The sequence below is a fragment of the Myzus persicae genome, unplaced genomic scaffold, assembly GCF_001856785.1.
Source record: "Myzus persicae strain clone G006 unplaced genomic scaffold, MPER_G0061.0, whole genome shotgun sequence".
Lineage (NCBI taxonomy): Eukaryota > Metazoa > Arthropoda > Insecta > Hemiptera > Aphididae > Myzus > Myzus persicae.
Window position 1 is genome coordinate 681492 of NW_019104067.1, and position 19987 is coordinate 701478.

Genomic DNA, 19987 nt, shown 5'->3' on the forward strand with positions numbered 1-19987 from the left:
TATCATGTTGTATATTATAGTGGTATGCGTTATGGTGTTGTACAAGTAACACCTCACCGGACCTCATAAAATGTTGTACGTACATAAACGGTTGGACCCGAAACGATGTACACGCGTATCTAAATAATATTTTAATAATGATATGGTTAGAGCAAAAAAGAAACACTTTTGTGTGTTATAATACATATAGATATATATTACATATTATATAGTATGCGTGTGTGTGTGTACCGCCACACTTGCGTATTATAATAATAATAACAGCGATAAAGTTGATAATAATAATAATAATAGTAATATGATAATATTTTGACCTGGGTTTTTTTGGTTATCACAAGGGTGGACGACAAAGGGGGTCGTATATACATTTTCGTTAACATAATATATTTATACACATATATATTATTATTATATAAGGACGGCCGTTGTTGCCCCCCGAGTGGTGGTGTTCAGACCGATTGGTGGCAAGTAGGAGGGGTACTTAGGGGGCAGGGAGTAAGGAGTAAAAGGGATTTTGCGGCGGTGTTCGAATTTAATACCGCGCCAAGTTACCACGTAATCTAGTTCGGATGCGCGGGAACGGTTTCCGCGACGGTGGTAACGTTTTCACAAATAATACGTTCCATGCTAAAACCGAACATAAATCAACCGTTTCGCCCCGTTTGCTGCAGCTCCTCGCGTGTGTTCTGCCACCGTTGCACAAGTCTCTCGCACCCTCTCGCACCCCCCTTAACCCACGTCCCACTCGCTTCGCCTCTATCCCCTCCCCGAACTACCACAAGGGCTGCATCCTTTCCGCCCCCCTGCGTTCCCTTTTGTGTATGATTTAAGGCCCAAACCCTTTATTATATACGGTTTCGCGTCCTATATATAATGTTATACATCTCGCCGCCGTTTGATTTGCCGCATAGCCCTTTACTTTTTGCACTGACCGCGTACAAGCTCGTACCACGCGCTAAGACCGACAGCGGTCAGTTTTTATGACGACATCCAACTCACGCCCAGTCTGTAACGATGGCCCGTTATTTGGATGGAACACCTCTGCTGCAGCTACAGGATCTGGTGTCCGGCGTCCGCACAGATTTCGCTGTTGTTGTCGTCATCCACAAAACATGATACCCCACCGCCGTCAGCCATAATAGTGGATATATAATGTTGGGTGGATAGGGATGAAAACGGAATGATGATTATTAGAAAATAAATTATAACATTTTGAATTATTGTATACCTACTATCCTATAGGTAACTACTATAAATATGTACCAAGTTTATAAGTTATAGTGGCAGATTATTATTTGATAATATTATATATAAATATACTACATGTATATAAGTATGCAAAGATATTATGTTTTATACATTTAAAAAATAATTGATAGATAATATGATTTCACTTTGAAGACAATACTCGATACATTTAATTTGACCGAACTTATTGTATACAACATTTTCCAAATGTTTATCGATACAAAAAATAATATTTTTCTCATAAATTGTTATTTATGAACATGACTTAACATTCTTAGTAGGTAGCTTAAAAATATAAAAAAAATGTAAAGTAAATGAAGTCATCTAATATTGGTAAAACTAAAAGTATGTACAAGCAGATAACATATTTCTTGGTTTTTTGTATCATTGGCATCCTAAACATATTTTTAACATAGGTATAGCTTAAAAAAATATTTTTGTAGATTGAATAAAGTAAAGAAATAACTCACTTAGTCACGTTAAACATTTTGATCACAACCACTATATTTTGATTTGTAAATATAAACTGCAGTTGAGTATAAGATTCTACAACACTGTGGTTTGTGTTATAAAAATTATTTTAGGAACGTAACATATTAAATCACATTATATTTTACAAGTTTTTTGTTTTAATGGTTATGTTATTTACAAAAATATCAATTACTTTACAAATAATGTAAAGCACATTTTACTTAATTAAATATAATTTTTACCAGTTAAGTTAAATTATTGGTGTTTGGCGATATTAACTAACAATAAATTTACCTTTCTAAAAAATGTTTCCTCGAATAGATTTATAGAAGGAAATAGTTTATGTTTTTCTTGTACCTGACCTATTAACGATTTTACCTATATTGTAACATTTTCAAAACTACTTATTCCATAGAATAATATTTTTGAATTTAATATTCTGGCCACTATTAATATTTTGTGTTGACGTAGAAATAAATTATATTAATATTCTGTTATAACTACATTTAAGCTTGTATTTTATATTATGTATATTGTGTATTTGATATACGTATATACCAATATTACCTGTTGTTGTGAGAATAAACATTTAATATTTCTAATAATAGTATTAAACCATAAAGTAACGTATTATTAAAAAAACTGGTATGGGATCCAAAACAAAACTTTGATAAATTCGTTGAGAATTTTATTTGAATATTAAATGAAGTTTGCTATAGGTATAAGAATCCTGATTTTAGTTACACTAAAGAGTTAATCAAAGGAATGATAGCCCGTAATCACGGTGTGAAAGATTAAATATTCAATGTAAATTACGTGAGGGAATGAATGAATTATGGAAGGTGTTTTAAATTTAATAATATGTAGAATGTAGATGTATGAAATTAAAATAGTTTTCATGTGTATCGTGTGACAAAATATCACAACTGAGATTAACTGGTGTACAAATAAATAATAAAGAGCTGCTGTGTCGTAAGAAAATGTAATGATTAAAATTCAAAGGTGATACAAAGATGTGTAGAGGAAAGAGTTTATACAATTAATACAATATACCATACTATGACATTATGATTTATAGAAAGTGTATGCATAGAAATAATATCAATAGGACTTGATAAAAAATTAGAAATTAATTTAAAACGATAATAATTACAATTAATGACAGAAAATACATGTAAAAAAAAACTAATTATGATTTAATTATTATTACTTAGTAGTGAATATTATACGAAAAATAGTAACTAAAATATAGACAATGAGATACCTGCTCAGAAATATTCAAATATAAGACCTTTAAGAAAGATTGTGTTGTGTAAAAATAAAATGTTTGTGTTGCTATAAATGTGTAAATAATATAAACTATTAAAAATTACAAGTTTGAGTAATTCAATTTATTAAATTCAAAATCTTAGTATCAAACATCAGGCAGCTATGGTTTAGATAATATTTTATGAAAGCGATTGCTATTAAATTTAATTTGCATGGGGTTAAATTGAGGAGGAGAGCTGAAGGGAAAACAAATATTAAATGGATTTTATAGATTTTTTTCCAAAAATGTATGCTACAGACTTTAAAAACCATAATTTTTTTTTCAGGGGATTTGGGTTCGTCACTTTCGCAGATCCGTCCAGCGTGGACAAAGTTCTGGCACAAGGATCACACGAGTTGGACGGCAAAAAAGTAAGTAAACACTCTAGCTGTAACGTTTTTATATTTACCTAATATTTAATATTAAGATTTCAAAGACCCTTGGAAATAAAGATAATACAAGCACAATGTTTTCGAACAATGGAAAATATTTGTTTGAATTTTATGGGTATGAAAGTTAGTTTAATCGATTCATTATTTTGAATGTTCCTTTAAACACGTTGTATCCATTTAAAAATACAATAATATTGTTTTCAACAATTGTTGTACATATATAATATTATATAATATATACATATTTTGTTAATACATCTTGAGTTGAAATAAAAAAAAAATCACATTACTTTAAGATCAAAATCCATCAGATAAAATTTACATTATACATTCTGCGAAAGAACAAAATGAACATTGGTAATCCCATTTTATTTTTTTGAATGCTTTTTTTTTGTACTTGCAAATTGCCTATTTAAAAATACAATATTTTCCCGATTGCTATCTCGGAACGTTTTCATATTCAATATGACAAAATAATGATGTCGATGGAAACAAAAAAATATAATATTAAAATAATTCTATACAAACGGCAATATGTTTTGTTTTCCAATCGTAGTCTCTCGTTTTTTGATTGCGGATTATAGTTAAGCTCGTTTGTTTCCGTTGGTGTACCAAAATCCATAATAGTAAATCAACTATGCATGAGCTAATAACATTATATAAAACGAGCTTATATATTATAATAAAGATCGCCGAGGGAGATAGCAAGACGACGAACATGTTTTGCTTTATTCTCGTGTCACTTTCGCAAAGTATTTATATACTCGTCGGTAGAGCTGGGTTAGCCATTTCGCAGGGAATCGGATTATAACCGCCACCGCATCTCGCCATATATAATATAATAGAATAAGATTCGTAAACCCAAAATCGAGACTGTAATCCGAGTTCGATATAAATGACGTTTATACCCACGTAAACGGGGCTGATCACGACTTTGCGTTTTTAAATAAAACGTGAGTATATTATGTATCACGCGACCACACGGCCAGCCGCATTGAAATATTAATTTTTTGGATATCGAACAATGTGAAGCGGAAAAAAAAATCATCAAATGAGAATGTGAAAGAAAACCGAGTAGGTGTGCAGGGTTAATATAATACACTGTACGTAGCCATGTGCGAAAACTATATATTGTGTTATATACCATCTCAGCGTTACTTCGATTGCAATTCAATAGCCCTGGTGGTAAGGGTGGGTGATTCTTGCTGGCTACCCCTCGTCGGGTCATGTGGGCTGTAGTGATGGACCAGTTGATGTGGGGCTGTTGTGGGGGGGGGGGTAGAGAGTGAGATTAGCTCGTTTAAGTAAAGACCCGGCTGGCAGCCGCCACTCTGGCACTGCGTTCGGGTATACAATACTACGCGCGTCTCTTCGTCGCCGTGAGAATTTCTTCACGTGACGGACTGGCGACTTTCCGGCCGGTTTGATCCCCTAACCCACCACACCCGCCAACCGTTTCTTTCGTCGCTGTCATATATTATATTCTTCTTCTTCCTTTTCTTTTTCTTCTTATTCTCCTCCCCCTTCTCCTCCTCCCGATATAGTTTCAGCGATTACCACCCCTACCGATCTATGTCACCCCGCACGCGTTTTCGATCGTCGTTCCTCACTGTTTAGTTTTGGAAGCTGCTACTTGTCTTTTTTTTTACTCACGAGTGTTTTCACTTCACAGTCTATTACCAGCGTGGAATAATACCATTATTAAATGCCACCGAAGATTTTAATACGTTCGAGTACACAGCCGTCGAAGCGCCTCGTCGGCGATTCTTTAAAACCTACCCCTAGTGATTATTCATCTGACGAGTGCGTTGTTATGACTGATTTATTAAGAGCCTTTAAAAAAAAAATAATGGTAATAAAATGAAGAAATATCGATGTATTTTTAAGTACTATAAAGTCATCTCTGGTTTGTATTTAGAATGCACAAAATATTATCTGGTATGATTTACGTTTCCTCACAAAAGAAGTAACTCATGGCTTTTTGCTGTATTTCTATATAAATCAATAATAAATATAGCTACACACAGTACTTACTATTCATTTTAAATTATAAATTATCTATTCAGAAGATTTTCAACTGTATTGTATATGCACTGAGATCGGTTTAATTAATGTTATCAAAGAAGCCTTTCTAAAACTTTTGTGGGAATTGTGAACTTTGTATATGCTACGTTTGAACTGTGCTATCAACCATGGGTTGACGGTTCATTTGTAATCAGTGGCAAACCTGAAATGGACACAAATAGATTAATTTTAAGGAGACCTTGTAGCATATCCAACTGATTGAATGCTGTAGACAGAAAACATGTATATAGTGAAATTTATAGAATAGTATAAGGTATATATAATAATATATTGGAATCGGCTTTTTTTAGAACCCAATAACAAGAATATACATTTTCTATATTTTTTCTTTTTTATATATAATATACTACTAGCTAGTAGTACTTAGTACACAATCTTCATAATTACAGCAAAATCAATTTATTTAATTTTTAATTACAAAAACATTCACAGTAAACTTTGACTAAAATCATTGAAATATGTTTTTAATAAATATAATATGATAGAAATGAAAAAATTATATTTTTGAAATATAAAAATTTTTATAAGTCCAATTACAAGGATTCGACATTTCTGTAGAAACCCGGTACATATTTTATTGAAATGAATACATATTGAATAAAGAATTTCTAACGCCTTCGGAGAACCGAATATAATTGGGAATTGGAGTAATTAGAGCCGAATGACTAAACCAGTTACATACTAAGGTCTAACACAATAGCAAAAGAAGTACTGAATTGGAAACCACGAGGAAAGAGACCCTTAAAAAGGCCTATACAACGATGGTATTATAAAGTATCAAAGGATATAATAACGCTAGGAGTGGAAAACTAAAGGGAGATAATACTGATTATATATATAAGGAATGTGTTTTGGAGCAATGGTCCTAAAATTCTCTAGAGCTGAAAAAAAATAAATATTTATAAAATTTAAGTAATTATAGATTGCAAGTTTTACTTACTAAGATATTTGCGATAATTTATTAATGTTATCAATTCAATCGATTTTTCAACAATTGATTTAACACATTTTTATTTCCATATAATTAACACACTTTAAATTTTACGAGGTTATATCTTATATCAGTTTTTTATAGGTTATAATCTAGTATTAAAAAGTGTAAAATAAACAGCTGTTTTTAAAAACACATACACACTTTCAATAACTTTATGGGTTTTTTTTTGTTATGGACAAATTAATTTTGATTAATGCAATAGTATGTCAATAGTTGTCAATTATACAGAACTGATAAATTTTGTATTTTGGTTTGAGTAACTTTATTATTACACAGACAGCAATTTACAGTAATTCATAATAATATGTTAGAGGACAATTCGTGATTGGATTAAGTAGTGGTATTTTTGAAATCTTAATGGTGCAGTGTATATATGTGAGACGATTAACGGGTAGTTGGAAGAGGCAAGTAAGGGGTGGGTAGAATCTGCCGCCGTTGTACGATTGCAGTGGGTGACAAAACGTTAGACGTTCGTAAATCTAATTGGAGCTGGTGTGCAACTCCGTCCACCGATGGACGAAATGGTGGATGCGTGGAACGAGCAGATTGATGCGGATGAGAAAAGAAGAAAAGTCAAAGTGGCGAGATAGAGGGTAGAAAAAAATATAGGGTCTTACCAGAGTCCGAGAGATCAATTAATTAAAAGAGACACACGGTGACTGTGACGGCAGTGGAAAAAAAGAGCAGCGGTGGCGCGAGGAGCTGCAGGTTTTCGAGAGATAGTAATTCATTTGGTATTTCTCAGCGTGGACGGGAAGGACATAAGAGATTATCCTATACGGTTGTGTGGCCGTATGACGTTGTTCGGAGTCACGGTCGATTATTACCACACTGGCGGTAGTGGTAGTGATGCCACCCCACCGCAGAAACGACAGTTTGATTAAAAAACCCACCCCCCACCCTTAGATACATGAACTTTTGTAGACTAACCTTTACTTTTTTCCTATCCCCTCGACCTCCGTTCAGGTTCTATACCCACCCAGTCGCCAAATGTCACACAATCTGGTGCCGGCAATGAGAAAAATGACATTTGTTATCAATAACTACCTACATTATACCTACCTACGTTCCCCTTTCGTTAATAATAACTTATTATATCCAATACTGACTTTTATATCGGAAATTGATTTCGTTTCACCACCATTGGGCATTTAGACTCGGCAGTCACGTTTTCATTTGTGAATATTGCAAGGAGAAAAAAAATATTGACTAACTCAACGTCATTTTACCACTGTATTTTATTATTATTATTATTATTATCTTTTTAATTAAATACAAATCCATTTCAAGATAAAATAAATATAAAAAACAGACTATTTCTTTCCAACTGTTCATCATGGACATTGATAACGCCTGAGTAAACTACCAAGTTTTTACCCTTTACAATTATGTAAGGAATTTCAAAGTGTTTTTTCCGCTCCTATTTTCAAATCGAATAGTATCATGGTTGTCTTGATTCTCAGTAGTCGGTAATCGGTATTATTCCTACGGTATTGTTTCAACTTAAATTATTAACATTTATAGTTTAAATATTCAAACTTTGAAGTTATTGAAACAATTGTTATCGTTAAACTTATTTCCAATTATAAAAAAAAATGAAAAAAAAATATATCATAGTATAAATCAAGGTAATTATGATTACAGCGCCTTTTCTATTAGTTTATAATCGGCGCTATAACGATTTTCGGAGGAGTGGTAAAGATTTCAGCAAATTACGAAAGTAAAGGTCTTTTAATAACTATAACCGATTGTTATTTTTTATTGTTGATTGTTGATAATATGGAAATGACGTGACTGAAAGCCGTACAGTTTAAAAATAACATTTACGGTTTCGTGTAACTTTACAATGACCACCTTGGAGATTTGTGTTGTACATACGAATTTGTCGTTTGAATCTGATGTAAATGCTTATGAATTAGTTTCTGCGAGTTTCTTTCTTATGATGTTCATATTCATAGTAAAATAATATAGTACAGTTGACAATATAATATAATATAGGTACCTAATATTGTGCACAATTTTAATGGAACACATTTTGGAATCTTGTAATGTAAAATATAATAATAGACAAAACGTTAAATCCTTACTCGGAGTTCATGGAAAATGCAAATCATATTTTCCCTCCCCTTCACAAAAAAAAAAAAATAATAATAATAATAATTGAAAATGTAGCCATTTACACTCGCCCCCGAATAATGGAATAATGGTCAATCGCCGTCGTCACAGTCGTCAAAAGTTAATACATTTTCCATTATCGCGGTTAACTACACATAAACTGCCAAGTTTGTCTAAAATTATCCGACCCAGATATTCGTGGCATATACTATTACTAAATACATTAAATCATACGTTTTTCATGTATGCGATTTCCGGTTTGAGGGAAAAAAAACATTATTAATGATAAAAACTATTATTCTACTCGGATACATATACCGCGATAATAACGCAAAGGTGTCAGAAATTGCGATGTGTTTTTTTCACTCTGTTAACTACCTTTTTCTTCGGGGTACGATGTTATACGTCCGTTTAGCACGTCACTTACAAATGTTTCGGAGTTAGACGAACGTCTGTTAAATTGGGTCGTGTAATGCGCTATTTAGATAATGACTGCCGTGTCGCCGAAGGGGTCAATTTTACACCACCGCTCAGACGTTTTCAAACTTCTCCCGTGAAGAGATCGTTTGTAATTAATAAACCCTAGATCGGTAGTGTCCAGAACAGACGTTTATCATTAGAATCGCTACTACAGTGTCGCGCATTATTATTTCGTTGCCTTGGCGCGTCGTTTGACAGACTCGACGTGAGATGATGACGACGACGGATAAAACCATCTGGATAGCAATATTGCATATACTGTTATTAATTTACACAAAATAATATTCAAAACCCGACTGTGTGCTTGAAATTCGAACAAGACAATAACACTAGCTACCTAGGTATTTACTAAATTGAATAATATGTTTGCACAATGTATTTTATGACTTTTACCGGTCGGTAAAACAATGATCTACTGACTTGATTTGTTTTTTTAAGTCATCATTAAGTTGGTCATATTATGAACTTTGCTGGAAAATAATAGTGCGAGATTAACTTCCATACCGCTATTTCAACAATTTCCTGACTCATTGTCAGTTTCACAAACAGAACTTTTTTGCGTATATTTGGAAACGTGTGGAAATGTTTCGAAATTAAAATCATTAACGTATAAGGATATTTCTGACTAAAATTTGGGCAGGTCTCACTCGATTATTATTATCAGACAATACTGCCATGGAAAAGTAAAACCAAACACATTTCACCTGTCAAACTGTCGAGCCAAAAACTTTCGACAGGGTGAACATCGCGTTAAGTATGGCTGTATAACATGCTGTTTGTGGTTTTACCATCCCTTTAGTGCCGTAGAAAGTTTACTAATTTAAACGAGAAGAGGCCACGACTTTATTTAAAATAATTTACCAGTATTCTTTTTTATTCTTATTGTTATGCTAATAGTCAATTTAAAATGAATATTAAAGTACAATTTATATAAAAGAATAAACTCTGACAGTGAGAGTACTGTAAAATAGAATTACGGTTAAACTTTTCACAAATTATGACAACATTGTTTTTATTCGTTAAGAATCCGTCAGGTCCATACCAATTTATACTTTTAGGGATAGCAACTGAAAACGTTGACAATAATTATTAAAAACAAAATGTTATTAATTATTAATAACTTTCAATGACGATTCCATAAGATAACGTGAATACGGCTAATTGCATTACCATTGTCATTAATCACGAATGTATAATAATTTGAAACTATTAGTTACGTATTCAATTCTAAAACCTGCCCTAATGCACTTAAAGGCATAGACAAATTGCATTTTTTATCGTAATAACTTTGATATATTTTTCCCTTACTCGTTTTGTCGAACAAAACTCCTTACCGCATTCTTTTCCGCTTTGAACAAAAAACGATTTACCCACGAAACCCATTTTTCTATAACACATCCATAATACAAACGACGCACATATAACATATAATACGTAATAATAATAATAATAATAATAACAATAATAATAATAATAATAACAATAATAATAATAATAATACGATTCAAGAAAAAGAAAATATTGCCTCAACAATAATCTGAAGTCCTGAACAATTGACCGATTTTCAGATTTTCTATCAACGTGTAATATTTATTTATGTCTTACGAGAAGAATAAAGAGAAAAAAGGAGGGGTTCGTATTTATATGTAAACTTATAAGTTATAATAATAATAATAATATAGTCTCGCATGTGAATTTCGGTAGATCCTAGTTGTTATTTATAATAAACTTGACTATACGCGAGTTGGATTCATCGTGCCGGGAAAATTTAGTATGTCTGCTTTACGCTTGGCGTTTCGCTGTCCAATGACGTGTGCTATTCCACATCAATAGGTAGTAGACTGTGATTTCGCAGACATTTCGCGTATACATTATTTACGTTCAAGAGAACACAATGGCTGAGGGCAAGATTCTGTTGCCTATGAAAATCCGATAAAATAACTGCCGCGACATGCGATTTGCCGAGGAAAAACCCGATTTAGTTCAACGATATATACTGGAATATTATGCATAATATAATATCGTATAGTACTCATACGAAATTCGATCCGAAATCTCATTATTTTTATATCATAGCAATAAATACCTACTGTTAAGTAAAATCGAACAGCGTATTTACAATTATTCATTTGTCATATTCCTACTATATTAAAACAAAATATATAAAGATAATTTAATTCATATACTCTTCTGAAAATTGTGTACGAAAAAAAAGCATGCCTTATCAACTGGTAATAACTATTACACAATTATAACCGTGGTTAAGTGTGAACATATTATGTGGTCTTTCATAATGGTAACGTTATTTGTTTTAATATTTTTTGATTATCGCATCAAACTGTAGATATTTAAGATGTTTTATTGGAAACTGTTTTTATCCGACAGAACTTTGTAAACAACATTTGATTGAAACACGGCAGTATTATTATAATTTATAGCAGTAAAGATATAGCTACTTAAGCAAGTGTTGATTTCTTAAACTATTTACTATCAAGTCGTAAAAAGCTAATAAAACTGCCGACACTTAGGTTCCCCTTGGATTTGAATGAAATAGTGCGATTACTATTTATGTGTAGTGAGTTACTACATAGTATTACAGATTATACTTACTATAAGCCAAGCATAAAATGCAAGTCATATAAACCGAGATTGATCGTTTCCAAAAATGTACGGTTTCTGAAGTGTGTTTGATTTTGGTTTTAATATTTCTTTATTTTATTTCCTTTTTAAGTTGAAAATACGCTACAGTATTTTCTCGGAGCCATAATACCGCTTATATTTTGAAACTATTGCGTGGAATCAAACCTTAAAGGAGTTGTGCACACAATCAATTTTTCTTAGTATTAATTATTCTACATCTGTAAGGCCTGCTAAGCCGTTTTATTTCAAAGAGCTAAACACTGATACTGAATAAATGCACTTGATAACATTAAACTCGGGCTCCAATTTAATTTCAAGCAACTTAACAAAGTTGTTTTGTTTCATCATATTATTTTCTTCCCTTAAATGAAGACATTCCCAAATTTAATCTTAATCTCATCTCATAACTTTTAATTGACTTAAGTAAGCACCGTTTTCTATACACTGAACTGTTTGTAGTAAATATACATTATCAATCCTAACCGCACGACTATCACCGCAAAAGTTATATTTCCGTTGAATTATTTATGGTGGAAACGTTTTATATTTGTATTTACTCGTCCGCCATTGCTGTGTAGGTACTCTTCCAGTCATCTCGTATACCATATTTTTGCAAATGATCTCATTTATAAATCTAAATTATATTTGTTGTTTTCCATACGTATTTGTGGCTTTTAAGAACATAATGCAGTTTTGACGGGGTAACATTTAGTGCAGATAAACGATATAGTTATACCGACCATCGTTATTGTAGAAATCGTAAATTGGACTGTTACACGACAACTAAAAATTATTAACGCTCGCGGTATGCATACATTTTGCATCATAAAATTGAGAATATTCTATAATTGTATTGTACTTAATGTTCGTTTTGATGCGTGTGTTAGTATCGCGATAAGGATGCGATGGGATACGGTTCGTTGGATACGTGAAAACCGCTAGGGGCACAATGTTAAAGGTATGAAATAAACATGTCGTTACATTAGCTAAGCACGCGCTGGAATAGCATAATTTTCGACGGTTCATCCGGACTCAAATGACCGAATGGCATGCGATACAATATTATACTTGCAGCTACGTCACTTACCATAATATTTTTAGGTAGGTATAATTTACGCACCACATAGTTTTGGAGAGGGATGGACGTTAGAGTATTACGTTTTGGCAACCACACAACAATTATTGAGGGAGGTGGTTGGGTAAAAAAAACGAAATCGTCACCGCGGTAATTCAATTAGGTTAGGTTATTTACGTGATCCAGTCGCTGCTGTAGTTGGGAGCTGCAGGGTTATATGGAGAAAGAAAGGGTGCTACTATATGATTGTGGCCGGAATAGTTCGAAAAACCACCGGCACTCACACATAATATTTGTCCCAAATGATTTTGACGGATGTGAAAATGTGTGTTGCCGATCGACCGATGACAGCCGACCGTCAGCCGTTTTTTCATTGTATTATTACAATTTAATTTTATAATATTACCGTTGAACTGCATAATAACATTTGACGTGGTAGAATTGTGACGTTTAGTGACTGACCAGCAGACCGGTATAGAACTACAACAGTGAAAAGGAGAAAAAAAACCAATGACGAAATTCAACCATTATTATTAATATTATTATTAATATTATGGCAGTTGTTTCGAATAGAAATGCCACCGAACCCTTTTCGGTCTCCGGCCTAGGGTTGAAAAATGGAAACATGACGTCCTCTCTCGCCTCATTGAAGTATCGAGCCACCGTCTTTTAGGTAATTTTATTTATCGCTGTTACGAGTAAAGCCTACCATTGTATACCAATACCGGTCAAACCACACATGTGATGGTGAAACCCGAACACGAAAATACCGATCGGTAGTACAAAATATTATGGATTTAATATAATATATGTTACCATTGTGTTAGTTATTATTATTATATGGGTCGTTTATTATTATTTTCGTTTAATACCGAAACACACTAATATGGCAATATTACGCTGGAATACACCAGCATAATGTAATGTGCTCTCGTCTCGCCATTCGCATATAATAATAACATCCACACGCATATTATAACAGCGGCTCGCGATAGTTGTAATATATAATTTGTGCTTTATATAATATAATATTATTATTATTATTATTATTATTATTATTGTTGTACACGACTACCGCCGCTACCGATACTGAAACATTGTTTCGCAAAGCGATACGGGTGAATTCGATTTTGAAATTTAATTTCCGCCCCATCCGTCACCCCACCGCCGGCGCCGCTGCCTCATCACACCGCGGTGCCCTATACATAGTTGCTATTATCCCATCTCATTTCGCCGCATTCTCCATCATACACACGCATGATATTAACTCATTCGTTTTAAGCCGATATCTATTATTGCTGTTGTTATTGTTTTTGTTGTTGTTGTCGTTGTTATTATTGTCATAGCTGTTGATTTACGGACACTCTGCCGCTGCATTTGACCGGTTATTGCATTAAACTATTATACGCATTGGAATTTTGCCAGTTATAGCTGTTATTGAATGTAAAGTTTTTTTTAAATATAAAACATTTCGGCGATAGATTATAATACACACTATCCCTCCACATATTCATTCGTTTGGTCGAAATTCATTCGACAAATAATATTTTACACAACGCCTGACAACACCGTCGACTGTCGGAAATCGTTAAATCTAATTTTTAATATTCTCAATAATATATCGTGTCCATTAGATATTACACAAGTGCTTTACAATATAATGTTATGTTAAACTCGACTTGAATAATACACATAATTTGTGTCCATTGATATAAATGTATTTTGGATATAATACAACCAAAATCATCACTTGAATATATTTCCTAGATTTTGCTACAATATTATATTGAAGTACTTGACTACAATTGCAGTATACTTTTTGAATTTATTTAATACCTAGTGATTTTTATTCAATTATACAGGTTCAATCATTCTGTGTTTAAACATATTATAGTCATATACTCATATCATGTCCGTTGTTGGTACCTATGGTTTATTTGTATCTTATTTATATTATTATTTTTGTTTAAATAATAGTTGATTCGTTTTTTTAAATTAAGCATTACTTCCAATATCATCGCATTAATTTTTTTTTTCGTTGGACACCCATGATCATCTAACTTGATACATTTTTAATATAAATATTCTGTGTAAATGTGTTATGAGGATAAATAAAAATAAAAACTTACAAAATAGGAAAAAATAGACATTGTGTCGATTAGCAATTATACTTATAGATACCTAAGGTATACCTTTATTAATATTTTAAAGTTATTATTTTATAATAACTGTAAGCCTTAATAAATTGTTGTATTCATTTATAACGGTGAACCTTTTTGGAAAATGGGGACTAAAAAATTATTTTTAAATTTCAAAATAATATATTTAAACTGCAGACACTATGATTGTCAAAAATCGAGTTGATTGAGGGAAAGGGCGCGTGACGTCAACATCATTATGGCCTGTAAACATTAAACAAAAAATACAGCATTTTGTTCGTAATATTGACAAACCACACGAGCGTGAAGTCCTTGTTTGTCGCATGATGTATTTTTTTTAAAATAAAAAATAGGAACCTACTCGTAATTTTACAAACGGTTCAGATATAAAAAATGTCTATCAACTATATTCTTTTAAAAATATTATATAACTATTGTTATTTAAATTACACCCTCGCTATATAATATTACCTTTATGTTTTACTTTTTTTTTGAAAGTGTTTCATTTTATATGATGATTACTAATTAAAGTCACTTGCAAATGGTTGAAATAATAACTGATATTAACTTTCACAGAAAAAAAATATTATGTGTAAATCCTATATATATATATATATATATATATAGTATTATGCTTTTTAGTATTTTATACTTGTATAGTGTTTAACATTAAAGTAAAGTATGCTGGAATATCCGTTTTCATATTGTTATTCATCCATGAATAGTGAAGTATAATGGAGACTTTAAATGAATCCATTCACAAAATTGAGTCAAGATTAATAGCGCACTCAAGTCAGCAAAAATCGTTCGAACTCGTACATTATTATTATTATTATCAGCGTCATAATACATAATAATTTCATTTTTCATTACATGTCCGTATACTATAACGTCGCGCTCACTGTCCGGTCCCTAATATTATTTCCGCCGAGTGACGGGCCGTCTCCAGACCGGTAACTGCAGTTTTTTCCGCTCTATCCGCACTTTGTATCTACTATTAAACGTCCAAAAACGTCACCGTCTCTGCGATTTATAATGTATATGTATAACAATATTCCGACTAGAATATTCGCATAAAATAATATTTACCGTCTTATATAATGTAAATTGTCTGCGTCTCGGATAGCTCTCTCTCTCTTTCTCTGTCTACCGCTGTCTATCGCACTCGCTCACTCGGCCTGGGTCCGTCGTGTTTTAGCAATAAAACCCTTGATGGGAGATTCGGGATACGGCCAGACCGAGCCAGATGACGTAGACGGATGGCGACGACCAAAGGAATTTTAGTTATGCTAATAAGACCGGGATAAATTTCGTCCCTTTTACATAAAACATGGGAATGTTCGCGTCGTCGTCGTCGTCGTCGTCGTACGCTCACCGCCGCATCCTCCGCGCCGAGCGTATAAGGCGACCGTCGCGGATGACGACTGAGAAAAAATGAAACGAAATATAAAAAAAAAAAAACCATAAATAAATGAGTCGACTGCGATGTATATTTTATACGGACGGGCGGACAGACGGACAGACAAGCGAGCATCACGCCGTGTATCGTTCGAATTACGAGACGGACATGAAATACACGCCGCCGGCGTTCGGTCGAACTCCCTCGGGGGCCACTGCAGCTCGCGAGCGACGGATCTCTCCATAAATTACGGGTTAATTCAAACGTGGTTGGGCGGCGAGTGTGTGAGGAGAGCTGTCGAAAACGCCGCCGCCGGGTAACGTTTTCATCCACGGTTATAATATTATAGTAAAACGTCGGCATTTTTGGCGTTTGTCCGTTAAACGGTCGTTAACTAGGGCAGAGAATTATAATTTGTCCAAAAAACCAATCGGTTGATGTGTGTACATTTGTATCCCCCCAAAAACCTATCCAAAACATGCTCCGAAAATGTATACAATGTAGCGATACAATTATGTATGGTTATATTAAAAATAAAATCGTCAGCATAATATTCAGTATTTAAACTATGCTTTATAACTAATAATACCCACTAGAAATCTATACAGAAATTCCCTATAATATGTAATGTATTTTTTATAGTGATAGACTCATATTATAAAACCATTACAGGTTGCAGCAACATTCAACATTAGTTGCACTTTCTGATTTAATTAATAATAATACCTATAGGTAGTGTATAACTATTATAATAATGTTTATAAATCTTACCATGCACGGTTGACATAAAAATCGTTGTTTTTAAAATATATGCTGAATTCTTGACAGTATTCGCTCCGTTTTTGGAATTTTAATTATTATAATATTCAATGACAACATTATTCTGTGATCCACGAAAATGTGGTGGAGTTTGTTTGATCATGTCCAACTACGTTGTGTGCACAGTGATTACTCACCTAATTATTATTATTCCGAGATAATAACGTGTCACTTGTCATAAGTCATTCATCGTCCCCCGGGAGATTTTCAGCGGTGGAAGTGATCTAATATTCGTCAGTTCTCGATCCCAACTCAACGGACGACTTCGATAAACATGATATTATTTCGACTTTTGATGGTTTTTGTTGTTTTTCTCAACTCTTCTAAGCCACAAAATAAATTATGTCATAAGTGTATTTTAATTCTAACAACAATATTAAGCAACAATTACATAATATAAGATTAGTTAAATTTAAACTTTTAAATATGCCTACAACGACTTTGTATACACACGAGACCGGAGACAAACATAATAATACAAATTATAACGTAATACTTATAGCATAATACTTCTGTTTAACGGTTTCGGAATTATTTAATTTTAAGCGTTTAAAAATGATTAACGTAACACACGATACCATAAATTCTATGCTATAGGTAATTTAATTTAAACTCGACCTGAAAACGCTGCAATTTAAAAAAAAAAATTAAATATAAATCGTATTTCAGTTAGTGAAGTCTGTATTGCTATGAGTCATTTGTATAATATACGAGTAGTTACTCGGAGATATGAATGTTTTCAAATCACATAACAAAAAAATCAAAAAAATATGGAATTCTTGTCCATCGGAATTCGTGGATGTAAAATAATTTGAGTATGTGCGTTATTCTACATTTGAATGTGAACAGTAAAATACCAAAAAACGGTTTAACATTTTTTTTCCTGTACCATTATTTATATATAGAATAATATTACATATTTATGTAATTCCTGAATTGAAATACTTGAGATTTTTTTTCAAACGAACAAAGAAAAATGATTTGTATAATATATATAACAATTATACATGTATATAAATATTTGATAACTTATGATGAAAAGTTATTATTTTTTGCACAAAATACTCACTATTTTTTGTACAACTTTCCGTCAGCACCACAAGAGTAAACCGATTAATTCATCAACAAAGTTTTTGAAAAAAAAAAAAACTATTATTTCGGACATTTAATCCCGTTTGCCATTAATTTATCGTCGACCATGAAACGGTTTGAAAAGTGCAGTTATGTTTTATATATAGAGATGCTTCGCCGGTTTTTAGTAAATTGAATTGCCGGCGGCGACGGCGACCGACAAAAAAAAAAGTACACGTCGTTTATTTGGTCCAACCGGCATTTTCTATACAATTTCAGTTAGGGTAAGCGAAACTTTTCGGGCCCGAATTCCGCGAGTTATGGTCTCGGCCAGGGATCCGACATAAATAACGGGTATGCAATAATAGCCGGTGCAGCGGCAGCGTGATTGAAAAAAAGCAGCCGTTTTCCTTTGGGTCCCTTTTCGTGTCATTTGTCACCCGGGCGCGATATAGTGGCAGCGGCGGCGGCGGCGTCGGCGGCGGCGGTAGTGGCAGCGCGGTAGCCGTTACTTGAAACGCTTTTTAGGCGTCTAACTTTTGGGGAGCCAAAAGTAAAACTTTACATGAGCCCCCTGCGGAGGCACCGATCAATTTGCCTCCGAACCCTCTCCACCACCACCCTAATTCCCCCTGACCTCCTACTCGTCCTCATCTCGTCCTTCCGTCCACTTGACCAAGTTCAACGCGCATCGCTTTTCAAACCATCGCAGCTCCGCCGTTGCTATCCCCACGCCGCCGCGCCGGTGGTAAAAGGTTTTGTGCACAGTTCGTTTTCTCATTGTTCTCCGTTCTCTAATTTATGGTTCAGCCATTGAAATTGACGTTTAAAATAAAACGGGGTACGCTTACGCGGGGGAGTGCAAAAAATAAAAATAAAAAAATACACGGATATAAAGGAAAAAAAACTGTCTCAAGTATAATAAAAACGGTCGTGAATGTTAGTGCGAGAGTGATGGAGTAGAATAAGAGTGTGTGTGTGTGTGTGTGTGTGTGTGTGTGTGTGTGAGAGAGAGAGAGAGAGAGAGAGTGTGTAAGAGAGAAATGGAAAAGTATCGTTACTGTAAAACGTATTTGAAACATATTTAAACGGATAAATGCATCGTAACAAAAAAACCTTTTAACCTTTCCAAAGCGGTACAAAGAGGTGCACAGCAGTAGTGTGCTTTTACGTTCGAATGTGTAGTGCTAGCAATTATCTAGGTGGAAAAATATATATTACCCAAATAATGGTTCGTGCACTATAGGTACTTCCAGATGAGAAGCGTTCGAACCATTGTATGTTTGCAACCATGGGATTGTTTATTAGCGAGTTTTCTTTTCTTTTAATGCAAATAACTTGTTCTCTATCTCTGGCAGGTTATACATTTACTACATACCCCGTTTAAAAATATCCAATTGAATGTTCTTATAGTCGTTTTTGAAAAAAAAAAAAAACTCCCTATACTGTGTAAGCAATATTCGTAAACGTAGGTTCAAATGCATAGTCGAAAAGGTTTTGAAAAATAAAATAGACAACCCGGTTTTAAATTTAAAAAGTAAATAAGTTCTCCGTAAAAATAAAATGAAACCGTTTTAAATTACTATTTAAATGAATATATCATTTTGTGGTCATGAATTTTTTTGTTGAGAAAATAGTTTTAAAGCAGGGACTGTATATTATAATATTATTCGTTTGAGTACCACATGTAGGTCTGTGTTCAAAAAAAAATGTTAACTCGTGTATTTATT

The 19987-nt window shown here is 33.2% G+C and overlaps 1 protein-coding gene across 3 annotated transcripts in view; it reads left to right on the forward strand.

The window, feature by feature from the left end:
- LOC111038287 (RNA-binding protein Musashi homolog Rbp6) overlaps positions 1–19987 on the forward strand; it is a 381310-nt gene that overhangs the window by 221625 nt on the left and 139698 nt on the right. For all 3 annotated transcript variants that reach the window (XM_022321331.1, XM_022321333.1, XM_022321332.1), the window contains one exon: positions 3315–3399. In XM_022321331.1, the coding sequence (XP_022177023.1) occupies positions 3315–3399 (85 nt within the window). The remainder of the gene's footprint in view (positions 1–3314; positions 3400–19987) is intronic.